General features: G+C 55.0%; 5 protein-coding genes and 1 non-coding gene across 6 annotated transcripts; 4 read left to right on the forward strand and 2 right to left on the reverse strand.

Annotated features, from left to right (window-relative positions):
- Positions 1 to 3616: 3616 nt before the first annotated feature.
- BZA05DRAFT_443208 (GHMP kinase) lies at positions 3617 to 4845 on the reverse strand (the record flags this gene model as incomplete). Its single annotated transcript, XM_051486832.1, has 2 exons — positions 3617 to 4724; positions 4784 to 4845. 2 exons carry the CDS (start codon positions 4843 to 4845, stop codon positions 3617 to 3619), a joined length of 1170 nt encoding a protein of 389 aa, XP_051340981.1.
- On the forward strand, positions 4784 to 6159 carry BZA05DRAFT_244230 (cytochrome c/c1 heme-lyase). The gene has a single exon (XM_051479941.1). The coding sequence runs from the start codon at positions 5254 to 5256 to the stop codon at positions 6073 to 6075; it is 822 nt and encodes a 273-aa protein (XP_051340982.1). The 5' UTR covers positions 4784 to 5253; the 3' UTR covers positions 6076 to 6159.
- Positions 6160 to 6214: 55 nt separating this feature from the next.
- BZA05DRAFT_370519 (SPOC like C-terminal domain-containing protein) lies at positions 6215 to 8381 on the reverse strand. The gene is made up of 2 exons (XM_051481652.1): positions 8156 to 8381; positions 6215 to 8094 (listed from the first exon to the last, which is right to left on the reverse strand). The coding sequence occupies exons 1-2, from the start codon at positions 8225 to 8227 to the stop codon at positions 6244 to 6246; spliced, it is 1923 nt and encodes a 640-aa protein (XP_051340983.1). The 5' UTR covers positions 8228 to 8381; the 3' UTR covers positions 6215 to 6243.
- A 2542-nt stretch (positions 8382 to 10923) lies between these two features.
- Positions 10924 to 11523, forward strand: BZA05DRAFT_417091 (uncharacterized protein; the record flags this gene model as incomplete). Its single annotated transcript, XM_051485445.1, has 2 exons — positions 10924 to 11228; positions 11265 to 11523. The coding sequence occupies 2 exons, from the start codon at positions 10924 to 10926 to the stop codon at positions 11521 to 11523; spliced, it is 564 nt and encodes a 187-aa protein (XP_051340984.1).
- A 1048-nt stretch (positions 11524 to 12571) lies between these two features.
- BZA05DRAFT_t107 lies at positions 12572 to 12670 on the forward strand. The gene has a single exon. It is a non-coding gene; the product is annotated as a tRNA-Asn (tRNA).
- Positions 12671 to 14835: 2165 nt separating this feature from the next.
- On the forward strand, positions 14836 to 16798 carry BZA05DRAFT_391844 (putative cytochrome P450 oxidoreductase). The gene is made up of 3 exons (XM_051483022.1): positions 14836 to 15348; positions 15406 to 16033; positions 16087 to 16798. The coding sequence occupies exons 1-3, from the start codon at positions 15007 to 15009 to the stop codon at positions 16680 to 16682; spliced, it is 1566 nt and encodes a 521-aa protein (XP_051340985.1). The 5' UTR covers positions 14836 to 15006; the 3' UTR covers positions 16683 to 16798.
- The last annotated feature ends 1064 nt before the right edge of the window (positions 16799 to 17862 follow it).

Below are 17862 nucleotides of genomic sequence, written 5' to 3' on the forward strand. Positions count from 1 at the left end.
ACTACGGCCACACGCGATAAGTGATGGTACTTCTTCCGGCGATGGAGTGATATCAGTGCCAACCGTTGCTGAACTATACCACCAGCAGCTTCATACTTACCATAGCCACATGCAATACTTATTGGTACTTTTCCATGCGATGATGCAAAAGTGGTAATAGTCATGGCTCACGACGGAATGACAAAGGAAGGGCCGGTCCGAGGATATGAAGAGTTGGGAGGCAGTGCACCGGCAGTGCAAGGATGATTTGCAGAGGATTAGGCATGTGTGCAGGGAGCAGGGATAGCGCAGGAATAACTTGCAGAGGATTGGGGCTGTGTGCAGGAAGCACGGATAGCACGGATACGCAGGGTATGAGTCACGGATGCGGGGGTACTGGCAAGGTGAATTTCTCAGGGTCTGGCACACGCCCACGGTCATTGTCAGGTTGTGGGAATAAGTGGATAATTTCTTATATAAAGGGGCCGATGCCCCTCTGAACTTAGTTCTTCACGCAACAACTTGTTAATTCAACAACTGTTACCTCAATCCTTGCCTTGGCTGCCGTCTGCGCCGTAGTTCCTGTTCCCGCCCTTATTCCTCAGCTACCGTCTGCACTGAGTTCTGTCTTGCCTCGTCTTCGCGTCTCGTCTCCCCCTTGCCCAGGCCCGTTGCTGTTCATCTGTCCACAGGTCTTCGCTACCTGGAGCCCAGCCCGACCGTGCCGTTACAGTAATTGTTAGCACTGAGGTATACAGAAGGTTCCCAGCCTACACCTGATCAGCTTCCAGCGTGCAAAAGCCTCATGCATTATTTGCTGGTCATTACCTGCTGGTACTCCTGCCCACTACACCGCAAAAGTGGTACAAATAATACTGAACTGGTAGTAACGATTCTGAACTTGTATTACTTCCAGTAGTGTGCCGAACATGGCAGTGGGGAAAATAAAAGGTAAGTAGTAAATGTTAGTACTGCTTCTAGCAAGGCAGCGATAACAGTGGCCTTCGGTACGTAGCATGACTGATGACTGTGGATGAAATCAAGTATACTGGGAAACAACTATACCACTCGGCCAAAAAGTATTTTGTTAGCTAATGTCACGGCTGGTGGCGGAATGGCGAACGGTGGGCTGACACAATGATTGGAAATATTGTGAGGCAGTGCACTGGCAGTGCAGGGATGAGCCGCAGAGGATTAGGGCTGTGTTCAGCGAGCAGAGATAGCGCAGGAATGAGTTGCAGAGGATTGGGGCTGTGTGCAGGACGCAGGGGTAGCGCGGATGCGCAGAGTATGAGTCACAGAAGCAGGGTACTGGTAAGGTGGATTTCTCAGGGTCTAGCACACACCCACGGTCATTTTCAGGTTGAGGGAAGAAGTGGATAATTTCCTATGTAAACAGGTCGTTGCCACTCTGTACTTAGGTCTTCACACAACAACTTGTTAATTCAACAACTGTTACCTCTGTCCTTGCCTCGGCTGCCATCTGGGCCGTAGTTCCTGTCTCCGCCATTGTTTCTCAGTTACCATCTGCACTGGGTCCCGCCTTTCCTCGTCTTCGCGACTCGTCTTGCCCTTGCCCGCCCGGGTTTCTGTCCACCGCTCCACCCTGCCCACCCTGCCCATCCTCCTTGGGTCTAAACAAACAAAAAGTAGAAAGTAGATTGACAGTATATATTGGTGTGGGCCTACATATCCGCTCCTCCTGCTGCCCTCTCGCCTCTCTTCCCCATCTTCCCCCTTTCCACTCCAAGAAGATATCACTGTATATCCTCATCTCCTACTTCCTCGCAGCGGCCACAGACACAGTACCTTGCTGGGCACCCGTGCGCTACCCCTAATGCGATGCCTGCCTCCTCCTGATCCTCCTCCTGTAGGTCTGCTGGTGCTTTCCTCCCCACATCCGTCGTTCCTAGAAACTCTAAAATTGCCTCGCTGCACCGCTTATCGGCAAAAACTCTACTATCAACCACCTCTGTTTCCTTGTCTTCATTTCCTTCCTGACCTTTGACCAGAAGACTCTCTGTTGACTTCTCTACAGTGAGCAATTTTTGGCCAGAGATACTGAGAAGCGGAGTAGGGTTGAAAATGTTGAAAAACTATGAGTGAGTTCAATTGCTTGACTTATTCGCAAAACACAGCGGAACACCTGCTAGACATACCAGACAGAAGTAGAAGAAGAAGAAGTAAGTATGAGAATAACACGATTCCTTAGGCGTGCACTGGCATTGTGAGTATTACCAATATGAAAAATGTGCATTCATGTCCTGCACGAGTGATAACCAATGCAGTTCTGTCTAGAATTACAACAGGAAATGGAGATGTCGGACGAGTGCGTTTTTATGATATCTCGTTGCTAGCTTCTAGCGACTGGATGTGATCATTAACGCCATCCGGAAACACCCAGGAGCAGCGATGCGTGAGCGTGGCAGTAGATATGCATACCATGGTATAATCCGGCAGAGAAACGCATGTAGCAGCAGCCAGCCAAGCAGCAGCAAATGACCGGCCGCAAACCAAGAGCGGTTCCGCAAATCTGGTGTGTGGTTGAAACACCACAACCCTCGCGTGCCACCATTCGTTTTGTGGCGTCTGCCGTATGCACCGTACGGAGCTGGAGATGTGGCGATGCTGAGCGCTGGGATAACTAGGCATTACCTACTTGATGTATGTAAGTAGGAAGTATGTGCTTCGTCGACTTCGCCGCTGCCTAATCAGCCCCGCCATCCTGCCGTCTATGGCGATCGATATATGTACCGTATGTACCGACATATATACCACTCCACTTCTGGTTGACTAGCTTCACCAGAATACGACGATGCGCTGGCAGCACTGCATGATTCTCTGCATCGTTACCGCGGTTTTGGATGTTCTGCTGAGTGACATTCTGGCCAGTTATATGTATGTACTGAGAGACCTCCGACGGGTACGGGCAACTGGTGAGACTGATTGCATTAACCAGAAAGCAATAAGAAAGAAAGCAGCCTATGTTCTTCAGGCCGAACAACCTATAGTATCTCCGTTATGTCGAATACTTGAAGTAATAATGCCTGCGGTGGTAATAATGTCTTATGTGTCATGTTGAACGACAGAGGCGAACATAAAAGCAGCAATAGATAACATCTCAACGTCGAGGCGACCGCATCGGGTCTGGCCCCGAGCCCCACAGTACTTATTCATGCTGCTTATTGCTGACTCGTATTGTTCGATCGGAAGCGAAGTGCTAAGTTGCGCAGGAACCGAGTTCCCCCAGGTTCATCCGGGTGCCACGTTTCTCACGGCAATATTCAACATCAAGTGCCGGGCCTACTGATGACTCTGGAAATGTTGCTCGCTGGGGAAATGGATGAGATCTCTTGGCGGAGTGTCGGCGGTGCATAACACATCCATGTCACGAATTATCACTTGACCCCGTGACTGTGCGTTTATGGCTGGGAGCTGAGACTGAGGCCAAAACGTCACTAAGGTGCGTAGCAAGCGGCTATACGATGGAATCGGATGGCCTTATCGTCGTGTTTATCTCGTGCGTATCTTCGTTTCCTCACAGGGCCAGCACGTTGCAGAGATTAGGTACCATCGTATTGTTCCATCCCCACCACTCGCGCCCAAATCTCAAGGTATCCACAAGCATTACACCCACCTACGCCGAACTCCTCTGACCATCCACATCAATTAAGCTAGCCTCAACACTAACCGGCCCACCACCAACACGAGTCATGATAACTCTCGTGATCCCCTCTTTCAGCGGCTCGAGGAAAGACGCATCAAGGCCCTCGACACCAGCTGCGGTGACATCCTGCTTCCATCCGGAAACACCGTCCAATCCTCCCTTCAAGCTGCCGAGGACGATGTCCTCGTTCTCCTCCAGGTAGTAGATGACAGCATTTGGGCCCGCATCGAAAGTGTAGGCGGCGACGTTCTTACCGGCGAGACGGTTGATCTCGTCGACGACGCGGATGCAAGAGCGGCTGACATCGTTGAGGTAGAAGATCGGCGGGCTGGTGTCGAGACACACCGCGTGGAAAGAGTTGCTATCCGCCATGGTGAGGGCCGCGAACTCCTCAAAGTCCCGCTTTTCGATCGCGCGCTTCATGGCCTTCATCCTCTGCGGCACGACAATCTTGACGCGGTGGGGGAAGAGGGCGGAGGTAACGACGGTAGCCTGCATTCCCGCGGTGGACGAGACACCCTTCTTGGCAGCGGAGACGACCAGGATTGCGGCGCGCATCTGCGGCCAGTGCGAGGCCGGCGCGACCTCGAGCGCGAGCGAGTCGCTGCCGTCCTCTAACGTACCCTGCTCCCAGCTGACGTAGCCGCCGAAGAGACTGCGGCATGCCGAGCCGGACCCCTGCCGGGCGATCCGCGAGAGTTCGGTGGGGTTCTGCGGGAGCTGGTAGAGATCGGCGATGGCGCGAACAAGCGCGGCGAAGCCAGCGGCGGACGACGCGAGGCCGGCGGCGGTGGGGAAGTTGTTCTCGCTGACGATCTTGAGGGAGAGGGTGGAGAGCTTGGGGAGGGAGGAGTCGGCGGATTCGAGGGCGGCACGCAGGGCGCGGAGTTCCCGGAAACAGGCTTGTTGCCGCGCGCCGGAGACGTCTTGAAGCTCGCCATTGAGTGTGAGGGTGTCCTCCGTGAAGAGAGCACTGCAGGCAGCGGTCGTGTGCGTGCGAAGGTTGTCTTGCGAGAGGGTTACGGAGAGAGAAGAGTTGGTGGGGAGGTTGAGCTTCGCGTCGCGTTTGCCCCAGTACCTGGGGGTGTTAGTTGGGCGATGGTGGGGGTGGGGGCGGGGGCGGGGGCGGGGGCGTACTTGATGACAGCGATGTTGACCGGCGCCGTGGTCGAGGCGGCGTAGATCTTTGTGTCAGCCATTGATGTAGTGGTGATGGAATCGAAGCCGTTGATGTTTGGGAGGGATGACTTCTGGACGATGGTGGGGTTAGGTGGATAGCTATTGAGCTTCTTCGTGCTTCGTTCGTCGTTTCGTGAGATGGGTATTGAAGGAACACAACACGACGCGATTCGGGATTGGAATGGCAGCGGCGAGGTCAATTCACCGCTCCAAGAAATGCCGCCCCCTTTTTATTTCCTCAGATCCACTTCCCACGATTCCCTTCCCGACCACCTTCCCCGCCTCCCCAGCCCAACCAACCCATTCCTCCCTCGCACGCTAGCCTCCTTGCCAAGCCGCGCTTGAGCACTGACCGCATCTTCTTTCCAAGTCTTTTCTGACAACAAGTCCGCCACTTCACGATACAGCTCCGTCCACCTAAGACACCAATGAGCGGCTCGAAAGACACCACCATCACCCCGGAATCGGCCTGCCCTGTGGACCCAGCCGCACGGAGCAGATGGAGCTCCCTCCTCAGCTTCGGCGGCGGGAGCAGCAGCAGTAGTACCTCCCCCACCACCCCGCATACATCACCAACCCCCACTGCCGGCACCGCCGCCGCCGAAACATGTCCGGTCGACCACACCGCACGGGAAAAATGGGCGTCACTCGGCAAGAACAAACCCACGCCAGGTGTTCTTCCCGCCAACCACCCGAAACTCGACAGCACACGCGAGACGTCGACGATCCCCCGCGCGGCCGTCACCACTCCCTCCAACAGCGAGCACGTCGGCGTTGACCCGACGATATACGGCGCGCCCACGGGCAACTGGATCTACCCGTCCGAGGAAATGTTCTTCGCCGCGATGAAGCGCAAAGCGTTTGACCCGAAGGCGGCGGATATGCGCTCTATCGTGCCGATTCACAATGCCGTCAACGAGCGGGCGTGGAAGGAGATTAAAGAATGGGAGGCGGGCTGGGGCAGTGACAAGTGTGGCGGGCCGAAGCTGGCGAGCTTTGCGGGCGACTCGAAGAAAATGACGCCGAGAGCAAGGGTCAAAACACTCCTGGGGTATCATCCGCCGTTCGACAGACACGATTGGGTTGTGGATCGCTGTGGAAAGAAGGTGGAGTACGTTATCGATTTCTACTCGGGAAAGCCAGATCCTCGACAACCAGAAAAGGTGTCGTTTTATCTGGACGTAAGGCCGAAACTAAGCATAGAGGGGGTGAAGATGAGAACTGCGAAGTGGGTTGGGTCGTGGTTCTGAGGCAGGGGACGAAGGCAGTGTACGATAGATATCTCAGTGGGCATGTGTACCATATTCGCGTGAAGTAGGCTTGACGAAGCCGTTACGAATCTTGCTTTAAAACCTGACCAAAAGCGACATAGATATAATAATAAAGCGCAAGTAAACCAAGTGGAGCCCCTAGACTGCCTATTTGGTATCAAAGTACTCCTCACACCTCTCCAGCAAATCCGCTTTCTTCCCCTTCGTGTCCAATCCAACTCCCTGCAAAAACTCCCTCAGCTGGACGACGGTGCATTTTACAAGCTGCCCCTTATCGTACATCGCTCTCAGATCCGTACCGGATTCTGCCTTTACCCTCTTCGGCTTCGGAGGTGCTGCCTCTCCAGCCTCCTCTTTGACCCTCTTCGTCCCCTTCTTCTCGGCCATCGGCGGCGGCAATCCACCAGCGGAATTCATCAACTCCTGTCTCCACTCCAGAACCAAATTTCCAACATGCCTATCGATAGCCTTATACTTCGGCACCGTCCTGTCGAGCAGATGCTCTGGCATATCCTCCTCCAGCGCGATGGCCTGTAGGATACGGTAGTGCCATTGCAGACTTGGGTTTTCGTATTTCTCTGGCTCGTATCCCTTTGGCATGTGCAGCTGCTTAACGATGGCGCGCATGCGGTCGATCAGTGCGGCGGAGGCTCTGTTGGAGGGAATTTCGGGGTTCGCACGGATATCGTCTGCGAAAGGGAGATGGACCATGTGGAAGCCTGGTGGCTGCAGTTGGCGCTCACTTACGGGGTCGATTTTTTCCAGCGAGGGGATGAGACAGCAGAGGCTTGGTGGGGAGTTGCGGCGGGTGATGGCCCACACCAGCGCTACTTTGTCAGACGCGGCAAGCTTGTTCAGGAGAGCGGTGAAGGTGCGGGTCGAGCCGACGTAGTCCTTTTCGTCCGGGTAGACGAATTGTGCGGGCTTTACGTTATAGTGGAATTTCAGCGCGGCGGATGATTTGAAGCCGATTATGCGGATCCCCGGGGTGCCGAAGTTGCGCATCGCCTTCATTTCTTCCTCCAAGAAGACGATCTGCTCGCCGCCGAATTTGTATGCCTTCTGGATTTCGGTCTTGACGAGAAGCTGGGCGGTGAATTCGGCGTGGAAAGTAGTGGTGCCTTTCACGATCTGGGCTTGCTCGCCGCCTGTGTAGATGTAATGCGATCGCCCCTTTTCTTGTTTCTTGTAAAGGATGTACCCCTTGACGCCGATGCTGAGTCCCGGGCCGATCTCGAGCGTGGTGGAAAACTGTGATCGCTTTGCTGTGGCTTTGGAGCGGATGGTGCTGATCATCTCCTTCAGCCTCGTCGTACCGCTGGCGGTAACAGGCAGCACCCTATCCTCCTCTTCATCGGAATACGCAGGGCGGTAGATGATATCGTCGTAGAATTTCCCGGGATCGAACGCCGACTTGCGGCCGGGATTGGAGATGTAGAACGGGTCAATCTGTACACCGAGGTCGTACAGATCCCTAGCGCGGGTGATGGCGCTGTTCTTCAGCGCCTTGTCATTTGCGTGGGGATCGTCATCGTCAGTGATCAAGAACAGCTTCCGGCTCTGGAAGTTGGCAGCTTTGGTCGTGAACGTCTGGTTTGCACCGAAGAGGACGTTCGCCATCGACACTGTCTCTCCGCAAGGAACAAGAAGTTCATCGAACGCGTCGTCGTCCTCAAGCAACGTCTTCAGCCGTTTGATACTCGCCACATCTGGAACGTCGAGATCCATCAGAAGGTACATATGTTCGAACCCTGCGCCGCCGCCTGTGAAGCTTGTTTCTTTTGTCCCGAAAAGCAAGATCCCCATCATGTCGTTTGGATTCGAGATGATCCGCGATTGCAGGATGGAGTAGGCGCATTCCAACGCGGTGCGTACGGCGGAGGTGCGGGGCGGCGTCGCTTTTTGGGGGTTGTCATCAGGAGATGGGGTGTGCTCTGCTAGCATGCTTGGGGAGACGTGGATCGCGAAGAGAATGGCATCTTTTTGGTCTTTGTAACGCTGCGATGAGCCGTTGAATTAGCTAGAGTTCTGACGGGGAGAAACAGTGGCAGTTGCATACCGAGACGTCCTCCTCCTCTTCTTCCTCATCAACCTCGTCGTCTTTGGGGGACCATTTTGTAGAGCCAGACATGGTGAGTTAAGGACTAGTAATGGAGCGGAGTCTCTTTGGCGTGTTCGAAGGCAATAGGGAGTACTGAGTGATGGGGAGCAGAGTGATTAGGAGCACAGAGTGATAGGGAGTACAGAGTGTTGCTGATGGCGTATGGGTTATAAGAGAGAAGACGCGACGCGACGCGAGCTGATCACCATCAAAAGAAACACGTGAAGTCGCGTTGACTCACACGCACCCTTGTCCAGTCTTGGCACCAAACTCATAGACCGTCATGTGTGCTCTAAACTGCACTCGACCATACTCCAACGAGTATCTAACGCCGCCTCGAGAGTCAAGACTGTTTGCCGCAGGAGTGGTTCCTTTGATGGCTCAATAATGTGCGCGGATGGAAGGGTATTTAGTGTTCCCTCCATGTATTGTCACTCATTTCACTCCATCCAATCAAGCGACATTCGAATACCCGTATATGTGAGAGGGGGATGCTGCGGCGGCTCGAAGAGGAGGAGGCTTCGGAGGGAGGCGGCGGTGTGGATTAGGGACTCACGGAGGGTAGGACACAATTAAGGAAGATATGGAGAAGGAGAGAGTGCGCTACTATTCAGCAATCATCTATTCATTGGTTCTCTGTGCGTGGCGGTGAGTTGCTGCATGTGCTTAGGTCATTTCATTGTTTACGTGTAGTGTGTTGTCGCCGCCTCGCGGGTTCAACATTTTGCTATCAGCGAAACCACCAGGCAGTGGTCATGGCTCAGAGGTAGTGAATTTCCCAGGTGATGAGAAGATCCATCGGCTGTACAAGGCTAGCAACCTTGGTGAGGACGCTCTTTTGCTGCGGTTCAATACATGTTTCGGTTTTTATCTTTTTTGGTTTTCTATGGTAGTAACTACATGGCAGCTTAGTCGAGTGATCGTTTTGTGGGCGAACTGTCGACGAGTATCACGAAAACAGAGCCTACAGAAGCGGCTAAAACGGAAACTGCTGGGCCTCTCAGTGAAATCCATCTGCGCCACGGGTCTTCCCACCTCGATCTTATGGCAGTCTTCCAGCCGTATGAGTACTTGCAAAAATATGGGCATCCTCGGTGTAGTTTTAATTCTTTGCGTCTCCGTTATGGTGCTGCAGCCGTCTCATGTTATCTTTGTACTATTTAATCTAAGGTATTTTCTTTCTCCGGAGGACCGCCAGCCACCTGTATCAAGCGCGAGCTGAGTTCAACCGAGTGCTAGTCTCAAGCTAGGTATCAGGTCGAGCCCCATAAGCTTGTGCCTGCCAGGACCAAATTCCCCATGCCTGGGTGCGAAATAAAACAGGAAGATCTCTCTCTTTTCCTCAAGCCTGGGTTCGGTCCGAGTACATACTCACGAGTCGGTTCTCATGACTTCCCACCGGCCTAGAAATTCCAGAAATTCGAGATTCTCCGGCGCCACTGGGAAAGCAACTTGCTGGTCACATATGTTCAGAGCAAAACATGTGACAGCGAGCCATCTCAGCGGTCTGATTCGTTGGTTCTTGATAGTACATACATGGCTCGGTGGCGGATACAGAGCGAACGGACGCAACTGATCTACTAAGGTAGTTACATCGAGCAGTTCTTTCATTACCTCCACCGTATAGCTAGGTTACTATAAGAGTGGCTGTTATGGAATCTCGTTAAAGCCGCTTGGGGGCTCACTTTCGCAGATATCGCCCGTACAACACCCGTCTGGAGTCATCTACTTCAAACAACCACAGCAGCCACCATGCGCTCATTCTAGGTATGTATGGACTCCCAGGTTCAGCACCACCACAAAACGTTTGGCTGGTGGAATGATTTTTCGTCACTGTCATAGCCTAGAGGTAACTAGACGAGCGGGGTGAGGTTCGGGCTCCTCGATGATGACAGCAGGTGTTGTCTGCCACCGTAATGAGAGGAGCGCGGTACAGATGGTGGATAAGATCAGATCAGATCGATACGATAAGATACGATATAGCCTGTGAGGGATGGCTAACTTAGGCATAGTGATTGTCTGCTCTAAGGTAGATGTGGAATAGCGTCGAGAAGGTATGGATGAAGAACAAGGTTGAACCTAAGGAAAATTCAACGACGAGAGGAGACTATTTGAGGAAGTGAGGGAACGAGGTCGGAGGGAGACTCCGAGCTTTCAGCTGCAATTTCACCTTTGTTCAAGGCCGATTAACAGTTGGTTTTGGGTTTGTCTCCTCCTCCTCCACGTGCTCGGTGTTCCCTCGTATTGATGTGTTTTTCTCCGGGGTTGCAGAGCCGAATTTAACATGAGTACCGATATTCAACGCCGGAACCAGCAATTGATTTTCATCGCTGCTGGGTTCGGTGCTATGATGGCCGCAGGCGCGTATATGATTCATAGGTTACAGAAGGAGGCGGAGGAGCGTCAGAGGGAGGATGAGGAGTGGCTGAGGGAGGAGGAGGAGGGGTAGGAGGAGGAGGAGTGGCTGAGGGAGGAGGAGGAGGGGTAGGAGGAGGAGGAGTGGCTGAGGGAGGAGGAGGAGGAGGAGGAGGAGGAGTGGCAGTACGACAGTCCAACGTTGACCCACCGCATCGGGTCTGATCCTGGTTACACTCTCCCCACACCACTAGGTCTATCCGTGCCGCTGCACGCCGCAACACCGAGACGCCTCGACCCCCACGCTCCCTCGCTTGCCAACCATCCCACCGCCCCACCAACTGCCGATCCGCAACACCCTCTACCAAACCATGAGCTCCGCACCCCCCCAGCCCACGGTGCTTCTCACGCTCGAGGGCATAGTCCACAACGCGCATCTCTTCAACGCGCTGCACACGCACGCCAATGTCTTCACGGTCAAGAGCAAGGCAGAGGCCCTCTCCTTCCTCGCCGCGCACACGCCACACGCCGTGCTGCTGACCGACGCGGCGCTCTCGACGGACGCGTACCGGGACCTGTGCGAGCGTCTGCACAGCTACGTGCTCAGCGGCGGGATCGCCGTGATGTGCAACGAGTTCAGCAGCTTCCTGAAGACGCCAGTGTTCAACCGGTGGATGTAGACGCGCTGGGGGTTGCCGTGGACGGTCGGCAGCTACCACCGCACGGACTTCTATCTCAACCGCGCCGCCGCCGCCGTCTGCCTCCTGCCCGGCTTGCTGCCAGTCTACTCGATGAAGGCGTCCAGTCTGAAGGGCGTCGACGCCCCCAGCAGGGTGTATCAGCCCGCAGAAGACTCGTTCACCCAGAGTAATGTGTTCGCGCCGGAGCGCGTGCAGGATCAGACGCAGGCCCCGGTGGCGTATAGGATGGTCGGCCGCGGCTGGCTGGGGTATGTCGGTGATGTCAACTAGGAAGAGGGCAGCACGGCGGTGATCCTGGCGATGTGCGGATTGGTCGATGGTGACTTTTGCTTCGTCTGTCGTGCTAGGGCGAGGCGGATATGCCGCTGATGGCCTGTGCGAGGTGCCACTATGCGAAGTATTGCTCCAGGCAGTGTCAGAGCACCGACTGGAGAAGGCACAAGCCAGTCTGTGCTGCGGTGGTTTGAGAATGATTTGGTTGGGCTGATATCACGTTGTGTGTCTCTTGTTTTACGGGTGCAATCGTCAAGTGGGCATAGAAATCAATGATGGTTTTTGCGCGTGGGTTTTACTGGAATCAGATACCCAGGTATTGCTCAGTTCTTGTAACCTGTAACCTGTGCCTTCGGTGACAAACTTCCAACCGCGCATCCGTAGAAGGCTCAGAGCGCAAAGCCGATCAGTACGTACTATCCTGAAGAACTGCCATATCAAAAGTAGTGCCAGCAACCGCGCAAGAAGCAGTGAGTGAAGACCCCGCTATCCCCAACCACTCGTACAATCGAGTGAGAAGACGTAGCCACCACCACCACCGCACAACCTCCGTAGGATCCCTGCGCGTAAAGTACCTGGTTCATAGTCCGGCCATCCTCAGAGCTAAGGAGCCTCGCAGACTAGGATAGTAGACAGTGTTGATACCAGCAATCGGAAAGCACGATGCCAGGAAGCAGCCCGACTGTCGAGCCGGAAGTGTGTACTCTACATACAATAGGTACATCTGTTGGAAACGTCTGGCAACAGTGTCGCCGTCTTCAATACGGATGAAGGTCGCTCGCGGGGGAACACTCTCGACTTTGATTCGAATTTCGAAATCTACTACGATTAGTATCTGCTTCGATCAAGCGGTAGGTATCGGTCTCCGAGGTATAGGTTGGTAGATGATTGCTTGCTGTATTCCCAAGAGACAATATAGCAAACATTCATGTTTCGATTCAGTTTTCAACAGACATTTGCATGTGCAGATGTGATGTGGCTGCAATCTGCAGTCTCCACCAGGTTAGATCCAACTTTCGTACCGGCTAGCGCTACCATCAAGCAATCCTCCGTGGCGCAATTGGCTAGCGCGTTCGACTGTTAACCCTGCAACCCGCGGAGTTCGGCGATCGAGAGGTTGGTGGTTCAAGCCCACCCGGAGGAGCTACTTTTTACTAGTCTTTTGGCCAATTTCCTTTAATACAAGGTATCTAACCAATCTATTTTTCACGTCGATGCAGGGCATCGTCTCGATCTCGTCTCGAAGAATTCATCCGAAGTTGCTGCCGGAGATAAGACGAAAGACGAAAGAGGCAGACGCGAAAGGCGGGGGCGGGGGGAGAGGGGGGGGGGGGGACGGACTGCTCGGCAGCTCCAACGGAACGGAACGGAGAAACCCGTCAGGCCGTCGCGCCGTCAGCCGTCACGCCGCGGGGCCGCCCCCGCCCCGCCCCCGCCCTCGCCCCCACACGAGGACTTGCACATGCCTGGACTCTGGAGAAGGCTGCGTGCGGCGTGCCCAGCCGTCAGCACTCAGCAGCCGGTTAAGCGAGACACGGTTTCGGGTCGTGGTACATAGAGTGCTTACTCTTACTCTGCACGCAGATGTACAGATGGAGAGCATGTGTGTTCACTTCACTTCACTCCACTTCACTGCTCCCCTCCCCTTCAAAACAGGCTCATCGCCGAGCATCGACATCGGCATCGACGGTGAAGTGATGAACTGGTGAACTGGTGAACTGGTGGCCCGGTATCTTTGGCCGAGACACACTGCACTAGTACTCTACATACTAGCGGGTGTGGGTGTGGGTGTGGGGTCTGTGGGTCTGTGCGCTGGTGGGTTGGTTGGCTGGTTGGCTGGTTGGCTGGCATCGACGATGATTCGGCGGCCGTGTGGATCCGGGGTGGATTTATGCACGTGTGGGACTCGGGGGGCCAGCCCCGATTCGGTCGCGTCAACGTTGAGAACTTGAGATGTTCTCTGTTGCTGCTTTTACATATGTTCGTCTGGTCGGTCGGTCTCTACAAGAGACACCAGACATACGACTTCAACATCGCGGAGATACTTTGAGGTTGTTTCTTTTCTTGTTTCTTTCTAAATAGTCAATGCAATTGGTAGCCCTAGTTGCCCGTACTCTATATACCCGTCGGAGGTCTCTCAGAAGTAACTAAGGCACCAGTAGGTGGGGCCCAATTCCCAAATGCCCCAGACCCCCCCTCCCCCCCTCTCCCCACACCCCTCTCCCCGGCTGACGAACGGTCCGGTCGTGATAGGAGTCTACCTACCTTGTACTAGTAGCAGTTGGTAGTCGCTCCAGCCTGCAATGTGCATCCCAGGTACTAACAGCGAGTCGTACGGAACAGCGAGGTTCCGATGGTTTGGTATAGTAGGTTCTGGTTATGATACATGTTACATTTATGCATACATGGACACTTTGTTTGAACTTTGGATGGCAGCTGCGAGGCAAGGAGGGCTCAGGGGAGGAATGGAGGGAGGGAGGGGGAACCGCTGCGTCGGATCGTTCGCTCGCTCGCTCGCAGTTAAGGTGCACTTCCGACACATGTTATGCATCGAGAAGCGAATCACGACTCACGACAGCGAGCTGTGTCGGATATGCACCTGCAACGGTATCCGACGACGTGGAGGTGGAGGAGGGGCCTCGAGGAGGGGAAAATGGAGGCAACTGCTGGAGTCTGGAATAATGTGGGTCCGGGGATAGGTAGGAACGTGAGAGGCTGGTGGACTCTCGAGTCGAGTGGAGTGCGAATGGCCGCTAAAGTCTGGGGTCTGGGGTCTGGGGAAACAAATCTGGGGTAGGTATTCAGGTGCAAGGCTACGAACGAGGCTATGTATGCTGGGTGGTGGAGAGCCAACGGCGCCGCCGCCTTCATGGGGGATAACTAGAGTGCTTACGTGGTTAGTTGGGTCCGCGCATTATCGGCCATAGACCATCACAGATAGCTGGCATCCCATTGGCGGTGCCAATCGGCGTTTTGTCTGCCGCGACCACGCATGGGGCAGCATTCGGTCCCAGCGCCGGTTGTGAACGATTATAAAGGTAGATACGGCGTGGGGCAGTGCCGGTCATGTCATGTGTCTCAGTCCTCTCGCTGCCTCTCTCTCTCCCTCTCTCTCTGTCTCGCAAAAGCCGTCATCGGATATCTACTCCCGACGCACGGGGCGAAGATCCGCCCCAGCGCTACGGTGAATCCGTGATAGCTTTCCCCATACAATTGTGCCCAGCAACTCCGCAGGAGCGTAGTCCGTTCTCGGCTGTGCCGGGGGCTGCGGCGAGCGCGCTGGTGGTCGTTGGCGAGGAGAGGAAGTCTGGCGACGTGCATTGCCAAAGATGCCAGCCATCGAGGGGAAATCTACATAAATACGCTGCCGCCGCGCAAAGTGCAATATTCGCTTCCATCTTGTTCGTCACAGACACAGTCACACACGCCCAACAGCAGCCTGCCCCTCCCTCCTCCTCCTCCCCCTCCTTGTCCTTCACCATGGGCGCCGATCTCCCTGATACAATCCTCACAAACCTCTCGGTCGGCTTCTTCGTCCGAGGGGTGAAAGCGTACCCTTTCCACATTCTTGCCGGCATCATCGTGCTTCGTCTGCTCTACAACAAGTTCTGCCGCGGTATCACCAAGGTTCCCGGACCCGCTTTAGCCGCCTGGACCGGTCTCTGGCGGTTCGCCGACGTCAACAAGGGTGACGCACACAACACGGCCATCAGACTCCACAAGGAGCACGGAAAACTCGTCAGGATCGGTCCCAGCCATGTCTCCGTCAACGACCCCGCTGCCATCCCGGTCATCTACGGACTCAAGTCGGGATTCACCAAGGTATGCATGCATCACCAACCGTGCTCCCCGCTTCGCGTGCTGACCTCATCTCCGCAGACCGCCTTCTACCCCATCCAATGCATCAGCTGGAACAAGAAGCCGCAGATGAACCTCTTCTCCACCCGCGACGAGCAGTACCACCGCGACCAGAAGAAGCTCGTGGCCAACGCCTTCTCCATGACCGCACTTCTCGACATGGAGCCGTACGTGGACGCCTGCACGACGCTGCTGATGTCGCAGCTCGACTCGCGCACCAAGTCTGTCGACCTCGGCGAGTGGCTGCAGTACTACGCCTTCGACGTCGTTGGCGAACTCTGCTTCAACAAGAAACTCGGCTTCCTCGAGACCGGCGGCGACGTCGACGGCATGATGGGCACCATCGCCGGCATCCTCGAGTACGCGGCAAAGATCGGACAGATCCCAGAGCTCCACCACATCCTCCTCGGCAACCCGCTGTTCCCCATCCTCCTGCCTAGCATGGAGACCTGGAACTCCGTCCTCACGTTCACCCTCAAGGCTATCAACACCCGCTGCTCGATCCAGCGCAACGGCGAGCTCGAGGTCAAGAAGGACCAGGTCGGCGGCAAGGACATGCTTTCCAAGTGGGCGTCGGCCAAGCTCGGCGATCCCCTCAAGATCGGCACTCGGGATGTCATCGTGCACCTGAGCACCAACGTCTTTGCCGGTAAGCCAAGACTCCACCCCTTCCATTCCTTCCAGCACTGACATTTCCCCCAGGCTCCGACACCACGGCCATCGCTCTCCGCGCCATCGTGTACCTGCTCCTCAAGAACCCCTCGAAGATGGAGAAACTCCTCGCGCAAATCGACGCCGCCGACGCGGCCGGCCTTCTCAGCAACCCGGTCTCGTACAAAGAAACGCAAACGCACCTCCCGTACTTCGGCGCAGTAATGAAGGAAGCGATGCGAGTGCACCCTTCTGTCGGCCTTCTCCTCGAGCGCCACGTGCCCGCAGGCGGCGCCACGATCTGTGGCGAATTCATCCCTGGCGGCACGATCGTCGGCATCAACGCGTGGGTCCTGCACAACAACGCGCAGGTGTTCCCTAACCCGGAAAAGTTTGAGCCCGAGCGCTGGTTGGAGAGCTCCGACGAGAAGCTCACCGAGATGGAGAGGAGCTTTTTCGCCTTCGGAGCGGGGTCAAGGACTTGCATCGGCAAGAATATCTCGCTCATGGAAATGTCAAAGGTTGTCCCGCAGCTGCTGAGGGAGTTTAAGGTATCCCTGGCGGACCCCGGGAAGGAGTGGAAGACCAGGAATATGTGGTTCGTTCAGCAGAGCGGGCTGGTGTGTAACCTGGAGAGGCGCAAGTAGTGGGTGTCACGGTGTGATTTATTGATCGGTCGATGGAGCGTTGGGTTTTGTGATTGCGGGGGTTTTGTCGGTTTTATCTTTTTATGAGTTTCTTGTACATACATACCATTTCGAGCGGGCGGGCGGGCGGGGACGGGGACGGGGACTGCGGGGAGTCGGGAGGAGGAGGGGATCCTACATACGTACTTAGGTACCATACTTATGATACATACTATTGTCAATCCATGACACACCGCTCCGATCGTGATGGTCATCGTCGGCCTCATGCCTGCAAACCGCGGCACTAGTGTTCGACATAGTCCTGTCCGGAGTCCGGACTGCTAAGCTACAGTAAAGTCTAGTCCGAGGTTCAGGACAGACGAACAGCAGCTTGTACTACGATGTACCTACCTATCATACATATACCCACCGTATAATGTGCTGCGTGCGTGCGTGCGTGCGTGCGTGTGCCGGTAGGTATCACTCGACTCGACTCGGCTCGGTGCTGGATTTTGCCGTTCGGGGGCGAGCGTGCGAGACAGCATAGCATGGTTCATGCTGTGGGCGTTCGGCTGGGTAGAGTACTCTACATATAGGCCGCTGTGCTCGGTCCCGGGTGCATGGTCGCGCCCTGCACATACATAATCAGGTCGTGAATACCTACGCCTGCCATAGGTGATCCAGCCCAATAAATCAATACACTCTGTTTTTTTCCGCAGAAGCTTTTCGGGAATTCAAAAGATGCGTGAATCAAGACAAGAGCAGAGCAGGACTACCAGCCGCTACCTCTGCTCCACTGCCTGTCGCTACCTCTGCTCCACTGCCTGTCGCTACCTCTGCTCCACTGCCTGTCGCTACCTCTGCTCCACTGCATGTCGCCTGTCGCCACTGTTCCTGCAGCTTAGAAGGAGGGTACGCAGAGTTGCTGTTCCATTCGCAGTTGTGCTGGATAATGGTGCACATTCGGGAAGATCGCTGAGGAAAAGGGGAAGGCCCCCGGGGGGCTAAGGTTGAGGAAGGTTTATGCGTAGATTGTGTGTAGTTTGGATGTAGTTGTTTTCAATTAACGGCATGGTGTTCAGTGAATCTCTTTCCGCACCGTCGGTTTATATTTCCGGTGGAATACCCGTCCAGCGCGGTTAAGAAAATTTGTGAGCTCAGAAAAAAACTTTAAACTTTGTGGGTGGTCCAGCTCAGCCGG

Source organism: Tricharina praecox (assembly GCF_024521635.1).
Source record: "Tricharina praecox strain CBS 144465 chromosome Unknown BZA05scaffold_7, whole genome shotgun sequence".
Classification (NCBI taxonomy): Eukaryota; Fungi; Ascomycota; class Pezizomycetes; order Pezizales; family Pyronemataceae; genus Tricharina; species Tricharina praecox.

Coding starts and splice junctions, on each gene's coding strand:
- BZA05DRAFT_244230 (XM_051479941.1), top strand. CDS start 5,254: ATGAGCGGCTCGAAAGACACCACCATCACCCCGGAATCGGCCTGCCCT.
- BZA05DRAFT_370519 (XM_051481652.1), bottom strand. CDS start 8,227: ATGTCTGGCTCTACAAAATGGTCCCCCAAAGACGACGAGGTTGATGAG. Junction 8,095..8,155: donor AAGAGGAGGAGGACGTCTCG/GTATGCAACTGC, acceptor GGCTCATCGCAG/CGTTACAAAGACCAAAAAGA.
- BZA05DRAFT_391844 (XM_051483022.1), top strand. CDS start 15,007: ATGGGCGCCGATCTCCCTGATACAATCCTCACAAACCTCTCGGTCGGC. Junction 15,349..15,405: donor TCAAGTCGGGATTCACCAAG/GTATGCATGCAT, acceptor TCATCTCCGCAG/ACCGCCTTCTACCCCATCCA. Junction 16,034..16,086: donor GAGCACCAACGTCTTTGCCG/GTAAGCCAAGAC, acceptor CATTTCCCCCAG/GCTCCGACACCACGGCCATC.